This window comes from Theropithecus gelada, chromosome 1 (assembly GCF_003255815.1).
Source record: "Theropithecus gelada isolate Dixy chromosome 1, Tgel_1.0, whole genome shotgun sequence".
Classification (NCBI taxonomy): domain Eukaryota; kingdom Metazoa; phylum Chordata; class Mammalia; order Primates; family Cercopithecidae; genus Theropithecus; species Theropithecus gelada.
This window is the reverse complement of record NC_037668.1, coordinates 119,297,662-119,309,066: the sequence shown is the minus strand read 5'-3', so window position 1 is coordinate 119,309,066 and position 11,405 is coordinate 119,297,662. Positions and strand designations below refer to the sequence as shown.

At 38.9% G+C, this 11,405-nt stretch overlaps 1 protein-coding gene across 1 annotated transcript in view; it reads left to right on the top strand.

The window, feature by feature from the left end:
* Positions 1 to 11,405, top strand: part of LOC112628644 (probable ATP-dependent DNA helicase HFM1) — a 132,227-nt gene that overhangs the window by 13,212 nt on the left and 107,610 nt on the right. Inside the window, 4 exon segments of the mRNA XM_025391750.1 lie at positions 3,866 to 4,080; positions 4,083 to 4,124; positions 4,462 to 4,509; positions 8,699 to 8,769. Coding sequence (XP_025247535.1) covers positions 3,866 to 4,080; positions 4,083 to 4,124; positions 4,462 to 4,509; positions 8,699 to 8,769 — 376 coding nt within the window.

Genomic DNA, 11,405 nt, shown 5'->3' with positions numbered 1-11,405 from the left:
TTCTTTTTTTTTTTTTTTTTTTTTTTGAGATGGAGTCTCGCTCTGTCACCCAGGCTGGAGTGCAGTGGTGCAATCTTGGTTCGCTGCAGCCTCTGCCTCCCAGGTTCAGGCAATTCTCCTGCCTAAGCCTCCCCAGTAGCTAGAACTAAAGGCGTGTGTCACTGCACCCAGCTAATTTTTGTATTTTTAGTAGATACAGTGTTTCACGATGTTTGCCAGGATGGTCTTCATTTCTTGACCTTGTGATCTGTCTGCCTTGGCCTCCCAAAGTGTTGGGATTACAAACGTGAGCCACCGCACCCGGCCAGTATTTCAGGTTTCTTCTGGCTAAATAATAGTCCATTAAATAGATATATCACATTTTGTTTATTCACTTATCAGTTGATGGACATTTGGGTTGTTTTCTCTTTTTCTATATTGTGAATAATATTGCTATGAAAATGCATGCAAGTTTTTGCGTGAATGTGTGTTTTCAATTCTTTGGATATAAACCCAGAATAGAATTGCTGGGTCATATGGTAACTTTATATTTAACTTTTCTGAGGAACTGCCAAATTGTTTTCCAAAGTGGCTGCATCACTTTACAGTCCCATTCAGTAATATTCGAGGGTTCCAGTTTCTCCACATTCTGGCCAGCACTTGTTATTGTCTGTCTTTTGTATTATAGCCATCCTACGAGGTGTGTGAAGAGGTATCTCATTGTGGTGTTGATGTGCATTTTCGTAATGACTAATTGTCTTAGTTATTTTGGGCTGCTACAATGAAATACTATAGATTGGGTGGTGTAAATAATAAACATTTGTTTCTCATGATTCTGGAGGCTGGAAGTCAGAAATCAGAGTGCCAGCATGGTTGGGTTATTGATGAGGACCCTCTTCCTAGTTATGTTCTCCAATGGTTTTTCTTTGGTGTGTGTATAAACAGAGAGAACTCATGTTTCATCCTCTTATTATAAGGGCATTAATTCCATCATGGGGAAGTACCCTCATGACCTCATCTAAACCCATTGACCTTCCAAAGGCCCCACCTCCAAATACCATAACATTGGGAGGCTGAGGCAGGCAGATCATAAGGTCAGGAGTTTGAGACCAGCCTCACCAACATGGTGAAACCCCGTCTCTACTAAAAATACAAAAATTAGCCGGGTGTGGTGGCAAGCACCTGTAATCCCAGCTACTCAAGAGGCTGAGGCAGGAGAATCGCTTCCCGGGAGGCGGAGGTTACAGTGAGCCGAGATCACGCCCGCCACTGCACTCCAGCATGGGTGACAGAGCAAGACTCCATCCCAAAAAAACAAAAAACAAAAAACAAAACAAAAAAAATGTTGGGGATTAGGGCCTCAACAAATGAATTTGGAGGGAGGGACATTAATATCCAGTCTATAGCAATAATGTTAAGAATCTTTTCATGTGATTATCAGCCATTTGTATGTCTTCTTTGGAGTAATGTCTTATTCAGGTCCTTTGTCTATATTTTAATTGGGCTATTTGTCTTTTAATTGTTGAGTTTTAAGAGTTCTTTATTCTCAATCAAAGTCTCTTATCATCTGTATGATTTGCAGATATTTCCCCCTATTCTGTGGGTTTTCAGTTTTTTGATGGTGTTCTTTGCAGCATAAGTTTTAAATTTTGATAGAGTCCAGTTTATCTAATTTTTCTTTTATGCTTATGCTTTTGTTTTGATGTAATACTTATTTGGCATTACTTTGGTGGCTTATGTTTTTGGTGTCATATCTAAGAAACTATTGCCTGATCCAAGGTCATGAAGATTTACTCTTAAGTTTTCTTCTAAGGGTTTCAGAGTTTTTAGCTCTTACATTTACATCTGTGATCTGTCATTTAATATTTTAAATATTTGTGTGAAGTAGGAGTCCATCTTCATTGTTTTTGCATGTAGGTATTCAGTTGTTCTAGCCTCATTTGTTGAAAAGACTGTTCTTTCCCTACTGAATGTTATGGCACTGTCATTGGAAATCAGCTGACCATAAATGTAAAGACTGGGTGTTGACTGACACCAACTGATTCTCTGACACCAACTTGGCATCTAACCAAGTTGACGCTTAACTCCTGGAATTAGCGTCAGACTCCACAGGTTGAAGGCTCAGTTCTATAAGACTGACCCCACTTTGAATTCCAGCTGAAAATGAGATTCCCAGGCTACCCACATTTCTGTCTGGCTGACTACAAATTTGAGCCTTCCATGACCCCCTATTAGGTTTAATAATTTGCTAGAATGACTCAGAGACCTAAGGGAAACACTTTACTTACATTTACCAGCTTATTATAAAGGGTACAACTCCAAATGAAAGAGATACATACAGCAAAATATGAGGAAGGGGGTGCAGAGTTCCCATAACTTCTCTGAGCATGCCACTCTGTCAGCAGCTTGATGTGTTCACCATTCCAGAAGCTCTCAGAACCCTGTTGTTTAGGCGTTTTAATGGAGGTTCCATTTCATAGACAAGATTGATGAAATCACTGGCCATTGCTAATTAAACTTGATCTTCAGCCCTGAATGGATAAGTTGTCTCCATTACTTATTCTATAAGATGTGAGTGTTTTATTAGGAACCTTAATGGTTACTTCATCCCTTAGGGATATTGTGAACAAGTTACTTTGATAGATTGTCTTTTGATCAAATATAATACAGTACAGTCATAAAGATAAAGTGTTTCCTTGTTTTTAGAACTTTGCATAGAAGTAGTTCTTACCCTGAAGTGGTTGTTGGATATAGAGTTTGAGACGATTTAATCTGCTGATTAAATCTTTTCCTTTTTTGGGGGGTACATCTTTTCCTTTTTTGTTTACATCTTTTCCTTTTTTGGGGGGTACACAGTGCTGATTTGACTGGCTAGGAAAACTGTCTTATCTGGTAGCTTCTGTGGTGTGAAATGCAGTTGCTGACAACTTTTAATTCATTACAAGTCTGTTAATTTATTCCTATAAATTTAATATGTTAATGTAATTGAGTAGCTTGAATCACTTCAGTTAAATTTAACTGCTATTAGGTGTTACAAAATTTACTATTTACTGTGACTATATCTAGTGACTTTTTCTCTCTCTTAAGCACTTTACTGACTTTAAATGGAATATTAGTTATCTGTTGGTGTATAGTAAAATTATCCCGAAATTTAGTAGTTTAAAACAACAGTAAACATTATTATGTCTCACATTTTCTACAGGCTAGGAATTTAGGAACAACTTAGCTAGTAGTCCTGGCTTAGGCTCTCTTGTGAGAATGCGTAAAGATATTGGGGGCCTCTCACAAGAAGGCCACAATCAAAATGTTAGACATGCTGCAGTCATCTGAAAGCTTGACAGGAGCTATCAGGTCTCTCTTCAAGGTGGCTTGCTGTCCTTGACTGAAGAGTCAGTGCTGGTTGTTGACAGGAGACCTCAGTACCCCTCCACCTGGCCTCTTCATAGGGTTGCTTGAGTGCTCTCTTTGTATTGTGACTAACTCTCCACAGAGTGAGAGATCTAAGAGACAATGGGGAAAGGGGCAATGTGTTTCATTACCTAGCCTTGTAAGTCAAACATTTGCACTTCCGCAGTACTCTGCTAGTTAGACAGGCCAGTCCTGATTCCGCGATTCAATTTGTAGGAGACTGCAAAGGGATGAGGAGCAGGCAAGGATCATTGGGGCCGTTTTTGGAGGCTGACTACCACAAATGGATTTCTCTGAGTTTTAGGAAAGTAGACATACTTCGGTGGTAAACTTAGCAAGTTATATTTTAGGAGAATGTTTAGCTTTTTTGAGTAAACCATAATCTATGAATGTTTTTAAAGGGGCTAATTTTATGCTAGTTTTTCATATTCCAAGCAAGTGTTACAAGTGAGGAAATATGTGGGTCTTTTTTTTGCAGATTATTTAAAATATCTGACAGTATATATGGGAGTGCTTATTCTAATGAAAGTGAATTGGACTCTCACATTGGCTCAGTGAAAATTGTACAAATAGAAATGAACAAAGGGAAATTAAGGAACTATAGCAATAGTAGGCAGAAATTTCAATATTCTGCAAATGTGTTTACAGCAGATAATGCTTTTTCTGCTTCTGAAATCGGAGAAGGCATGTTCAAAGACCATCTTTTCCAGTTGCTTTCCAGCCTCATGATATTCAAAGTAATTTCTTGCTTTTTCAGTTCGTTTTATGAGTACAGACTAATCTGCATTTCTCAGCATATGGGAAAATGTAAAAATACAGTAAATTTGAGTAGATTATCTCTCTGTGCAATTTCTGCATTTTTTATTATGTTGCATTATTTTCTAAGCTGGGCTGTGTGTTAAAATATTTTATCCTGTGTGCTAAAAATATTTTTAACTTTGCTCTCAATAAAAAGTTGTGTTAGTTTTATTAAAACAGTTTTTATGGAAAGGTTAAAAATTCATTTCAGGTCCTAGCTTCTGACCATTACATTTTTTTTTAATGTTTATGTAAATATGTAGGATTTTTTTTCAGAGGTAACAGAAAATGGTTTAGGTTCCTTGAAGGCTGTCACAGAAATTCGTATCCTTTAAGTTATTTACAATAGCTGCTTTATATTTATTAAATCATAATTTTAAAACATTTTGTTTAATTGTGTTTCTGTTTATTTTGGTTGATGGAGAAAAAGAGGGAAAAGTTAATCTTTTTGGTAATGTAAGAGGTACATGTGGCCAGGTGCAGTCGTTAACGCCTGTAATTCCAGTACTTTGGGAGGCCGAGGCAGGCAGATCACGAGTTCAGGAGTTCGAGACCAGTCTGATCAACATGGTGAAACCTCGTCTCTACTAAAAATATAAAAAATTAGCTGGGCGTGGTGGTGTGTGCCTGTAATCCCAGCTACTCAGGAGGCTGAGGCAGGAGAATTGCTTGAACCTGGGAGGCGGAGGTTGCAGTGACCTGAGATTGTGCCACTGCATTCCAGCCTGGCAAAAGAGTGAGACTCCATCTCAAAAAAAAAAAAAAAAAAAAAAAGAAGTATGTGTGTGATAGTGCTACTCAAGGTGTGACTGCAGACTGGTGCCAATTTGTGAACTGTTTGTTATCAGTTTATGACAAGTTCAGTACAGAAGTCAGATTTGTATTATTGGCAGAACTCTGAGCATATTTACTTATAAATAGGTACAGATTACTTCTCATCCTTTGAGAAAGAGCAGCCAAATTGGGTTGAACTGGGCAGGGGAAATGGATGAGAATGGGATATTGTATGGATTGGGGACATTTCCACAGATGTAGTATTTTTGAAAATCTAATTTGGAGTTTATACATAGGATCCAAGTTTCATGTCTGGGCATTTCCAGCATAAATATTTTGAGTACATTTGTGTGTTCTGGAGGTAACATTGTCTTTGCTTCTTTAATACCCTTTGTATGCCTATAATAGTGCATTTATTCTGTTTTAATTCACCAACAGTTTACGTGACTATTTCCCCATGATCTATGAATTATTTGAAGGCAAGGATCATGACTTACTTACCTGCCTATTTCCAAATACATTGAAAGGCAAATAAAGTAAGGCAGGTAAAGTAAGGAAATTGTTCTGGCAAAAGTATAGACATAAGCAAAGGTGAAGGTAAAAAAGTATGAAATACATTTGGAAAGAATAAGCTTTCCAGTTTGACTGAAGGGAAAGATATGATTAAAGAAGTAATAAGAAATGTTAGCTAGTTATCTTAGGATCATATCATATAATGTCATGAATACCAAGGTCAAAAGTTTATTTTATTTTATTTTTATTTTTTATTTTTCCCCCAGCTTTGTTGAGGTATAATTGACAAATAAAAATGGTATATATTTAAGGAGTACAACATAATTTTTTTGTATGTAAACATTGCAAAAATAATTACCACAAGCAGGCTAATTAATGTATCTATCACCTTTCATAGTTACTTATTTTTTGTAGTGAAAATACTTACAATCTCTGTAATAAGGAGAAACCATGTAATATTTTTGAGCAGGTCAAATATCATCATTAAAACTATGCTTTAGGAATATATAATTAGTGACTCAATGCTTGGGAGTGTTCTAGCATCTACAGAAGTTATAGTCTAGTTGACAAAATGAAAACTGAATTCCAGATATTGCACAGCTGCGCTAGAGAAATCTGGCAACAATAACTCTAATCCTGGGTACGCAAGGGATCATCTGAGATAATTCTGAAGAATGGTTAGAAAATATTTGCCTGACTTCTCATGAAAAATCGCCTCCAATGCAGATAGTAAAAATGAGGGAGAGGGATCAATAAGAGGGTTATACATGTTGATATAGTAACTATAAACAGAGCCAGTGTTTAGCACTTTATTCAGCATGGTGTCTCAATGCTGCCACACTTTCTTTCCTCTGGTGATCAAAATAGGATGGAAACATGGGAAATACATTAGCAGTAACCTGTTGAAGATGTTTAATTATCTGTACAATGGCTGATTCTTCTTATCCCTTACTGGAAAGCCTTTCCATAATATGACACTGACTTTTAAAGAGCTTTGAGGATCTTTATGCTATATTAGCACAGCTGAAGTGGTTCTGTTGTTTAGGGGTCTTTATTAGTTAGGACTGCTGCTTACACGTGTGTCCACTGATTTATTGTCCAAAAAATTCATTTTGTATAAAACTCACTGTCCTATACCTTGTTTCCAAGTATGTATTTAAAGTGGAAGACTGAATGCTATTTGTGATAATTTGAGAGTTTGCAGATTACTTGGACACACCTTAATTTCTTATTCTCTCTAAATATTTTACTACATTTGAATCCTCAGGGTAATAGAAGTTTTCTCAGATTGATCCTACCACAGTAGTCTTGTCATTTTCAGTTCTGCAGACATTTTCCCCATAATTTCAGTGACACTGCTGAGAGTTTATTGAATGTATGGCAAAAAATTGATTTCAGTTGTTGATAGTGATGATAAATGACGTTAGCAGTTGAGTTTTCCTATGAGCTGAAACACTGATTCTATAAATTGATATGGAACTATCTAATGAGAGAAAACGAACATAATGGCCCACTTGTGGGCTTGTTACAAATAAATATTTGATAGAAAGAGACATGTTTTGAAGGAAAAATGAGATTCCTTCTAAAGCTGATAGATTTTCAAATTCAAAATTATGTTTTTGTTTTGGCACAGATATGACACTTTGCACACCAGAAAGTAAAATGAGGATTTATAAATTAACTGCTTGATGTAATAATTGCAAACCTATATTAACTGAGTACTTACTGTGTGTCAGGCACTGTTCTTGGTATTTGGGATATGTCACTGAAGAAAACAGACAATGAATCCTTGCTTTTGAGGAGATATCATTCTTGGGATGAGGGTGGGGAAGAAGCTAGATCTCAACAACTGTAATAACATATAAATAAGTCATAGAGTTTTTTAGAAAGTGGTGACTATTACGGAAAAAGAAAAAAGTAGAGCAGGGTACGGGGGTTAAATTGGGACTGCTGGGATTCGTGGCTCAGGGTGTAGAATTAAACAGTACTTAGGGTAGACCTTGAGAAGGTCAGATGTAAGCACTTAATGGAGGGAAAAGAGCCAAGGAAATATGGAGGGAGGAACAGTCTAGGCAGGGGAAGGCCTCATGGCAGGAACATGGCTGATGGTTTTGAAGAACAGCAGAGTTCAGTATAGCTAGAGGAGATGAGTCAGGGGGAAAGAGTAGTAGGACATGAAGTCAGAGAGATAAACGCAGGGGCTGATGCGGGGAGGGAGTGGCAGTGGGAAGACAAGATCATGTAGAGCCTTATAGCCATATACTTTGAGAGAAAGGAGGAATTTGATCAGAGAAGTAATATGATCTAAGTTTAAACAGGATCACTACAGCAATCCATCAGTTCTTATATATCTTTATAAAAATCCAGTTGTTTAAATAACTGTGTACTTGTGTTCTCAGATAATGTTCTTAACCATCTTATATCTTCTAATAGATTATAACAGTCTCAATTGTAGGAACTCATTTTCTTCTTTATTTACAACTTCCCACAGCTTTCTAAATCTATTAATGTATTCTGTATATAGTGTTCAATGACTGTAGTTGATATATTGTAAGAAGAATACCATGTAAATACAGATATCTCCCAATCTGTCAATAGACCCTCACCTTGGAGAGGGCACAGTTTATTCTTCATATCTATTTATATTTTTGAACTTTCTTATAGGGGAAGGATGATTTAAGTTCTTCCTGTCAAGCCAGTATGTTGATAATTACAATTAAACCCACCACCTAACACAATTCAATTATCAAAAACAAAGAGATTTAGTATTAGGTAACCAGAAACACATCAGCTAATGAAGTACAATCAATGCTTAATAAAATAGTTGAGTGAAATTCTGTACATTGAAGAAGAGATAAAAATCAAGTGGCCTTGTCAAGGTAAATAAGAAAAAGCACTACTCTGGAAAAGATAGACCAGAAGTAGAGTTCTGATTTACTTGCCATTACGTACTTGCATCTCTTCCATCATATTTAGCACTCAAATATAACCCTTATTTAATCTCTTATTTCCCTATAGGAACTTTGCAAGTTCTTTTCAGAATATGGAATGTGACTGGAGACTAGAATAATTTATGATAATTCTTTTCTTAAGATGCCAAATAGCAAATGTTAAAACCTCATCATTAAACGTTGTCAGAATGAATATTAATATAACTTAATTTTAAAATTAAAAGTAACCAGTTTTTAAAATTCTGAAATATTTGACTCCTTAATGTTATTGTAAGCGGCAAAATTTAGAAGTGTTTTCAAAGAATTTCCGTATTTCAACTGTATACAGTCCAAAGCCTTTGATGATGTATTTTATTTAACTTATTTATTTTTCTACCTTTCACTAGGTTGTGATCACTAGATTGGGACAGCTGGGATTTACTAGATCTTTATGTTTGCACTGCCACACTCAGTGTCTAGCACATTATAGGAGCTCAGAAAATATTTGGTAAATGAATACATGTGATTTTCATAGGTGGATTTGTTTGTATTTGAGTGCGGTAGTGAAATCTCAGCTCACTGCAACTTCTATTTCACAGGTTCAAGTGATTCTCCTGCCTCAGCCACCCAAGTAACTGGGGTTACAGGTGCGAGACACCACTCCTGGCTAAGTTTTGTATTTGTAGTGGGGACAGGGTTTTGCTATGTTGGCCAGGGTCGTCTTGAATTCCTGACCTCAAGTGATCTGCCTTCCTTGGCTTCCCAAAGTGCTGAGATTACAGGTGTAAGCAATCCCGCTTAGCCAGGAATGATTTTCTTCTAGATCTGCTTGACAAATGAAACAGCATGATAGGCTGGGCGCAATGGCGCACGCCTGTAATCCCAGGACTTTGGGAGGCCAAGGCAGGCGGATCATGAGGTCAGGAGATCAAGACCATCCTGGCTAACACGGTGAAACCCCATCTCTACGAAAAATAAAAAAATTAGCTGGGTGTAGTGGCGGGCACCTGTAGTCCCAGCTACTCTGGAGGCTGAGGCAGGAGAATGGCATGAACTCGGGAGGCGGAGTTTGCAGTGAGCGGAGATCCCACCACTGCACTCCAGCCTGGGCGACAGAGCGAGACTCCATCTCAAAAACAAACAAACAGCCCCAGAGCAAGATGACCAAATAGGAGCAGCTCCAGCCTCCAGCTCCCAGCGCGAGCGACACAGAGAATGGGTGATTTCTACATTTTCAACTGAGGTACTGGGTTCATCTTACTGGGGAGTGCCAGACAATCAGTGCTGGTCAGCTGGTGCAGCCCAACCAGCGAGAGCTGAAGCAGGGGGAGCCATCGCCTCACCTGGGAAGCACAAGGGGGAAGGGAATCCCTTTTCCTAGCCAAGGGACACTGAGACACACAACACCTGGAAAATTGGGTAACTCCCACCCTAATACTGCGCTTTACCAGGGGTCTTAGCAAACAGCACACCAGGAGATTATATCCCACACCTGGACGGGAGGGTCCCATGCCCACGGAGCCTCCCTCATTGCTAGCAGAGCAGTCTGAGATCTAACTGCAGGGCAGCAGTGAGGCTGGGGGAGGGGCGCCCACCATTGCTGAGGCTTAAGTAGGTAAACAAAGCCTCTGGGAAGCTCGAACTGGGTGGAGCCCACCTCAGCTCAAGGGGGCCTGCCTATCTCTGTAGACTCCATCTCTGGGAATAGGGCATAGCTAAACAAAAAGCAACAGAAACCTCGGGAGAGATAAATGACCCTGTCTGACAGCTTTGAAGAGAGCAGTAGATCTCCCAGCATGGAGGTTGAGATCTGAGAATGGACAGACTGCCTGCTCAAGTAGGTCCCTGACCCCTGAGGAGCCTAACTGGGAGACATCCCCCACTAGGTGCAGACCAATACCTCACACCTCACACGGCGGGGTACACCCCTGAGACAAAGCTTCCAGAGCAAGAATCAGACAGCAACACTTGCTGTTCAGCAATATTCTATCTTCTGCAGCCTCTGCTGCTGATACCCAGGCAAACTGGGTCAGGAGTGAACTTCAAGCAATCTTCAAGAGACCTACAGCTGAGGGTCCTGACTGTTAGAAGGAAAACTAACAAACAGAAAGGACACCCACACCAAAACCCCATCAGTTCGTCACCGTCATCAAAGACCAAAGGCAGCTAAAACTACAAAGATGGGAAAAAAGCAGGGCAGAAAAGCTGGAAATTCAAAAAATCAGAGCGCATCTCCCCCTCCAAAGGAACACAGCTCATCGCCAGCAACGGATCAAAGCTGGACGGAGAATGACTTTGATAAGTTGAGAGAAGGCGGCTTCAGTCGATCAAACTTCTCAGAGCTAAAGGAGGAACTACATACCCAGCACAAAGAAACTAAAAATCTTGAAAAAAGAATGGAAGAATGGATAACTAGAATAATCAATGCAGAGAAGGCCATAAACGAACTGAGAGAGTTAAAAACCATGACACAAGAAATACGTAACAAATGCACAAGCTTCAGTAACCGACTTGATCAACTGGAAGGAGTATCAATGATTGAAGATCAAATGAATGAAACGAAGTGAGAAGAGAAGTCTAGAGAAAAAAGAAGAAAAAGAAATGAACAAAGCCTCCAAGAAATATGGGATTATGTGAAAAGATCAAATCTACATCTGATTGGTGTGCCTGAAAGTGAGGGGGAAAATGTAACCAAGTTGGAAAACACTCTTCAGGATATCATCCAGGAGAACTTCCTCAACCTAGTAAGGCAGGCCAACATTCAACTTCAGGAAATACAGAGAACGCCACAAAGATACTCCTCAAGAAGAGCAACTCCAAGACACATATTGTCAGATTCACCAAAGTTGAAATGAAGGAAAAAGTGTTAAGGGCAGCCAGAGAGAAAGTCGGGTTACCCACAAAGGGAAGCCCATCAGACTAACAGCAGATCTCTCGGCAGAAACTCTCCAAGCCAGAAGAGAGTGGGGGCCAATATTCAACATTCTTAAAGAAAAGAATTTT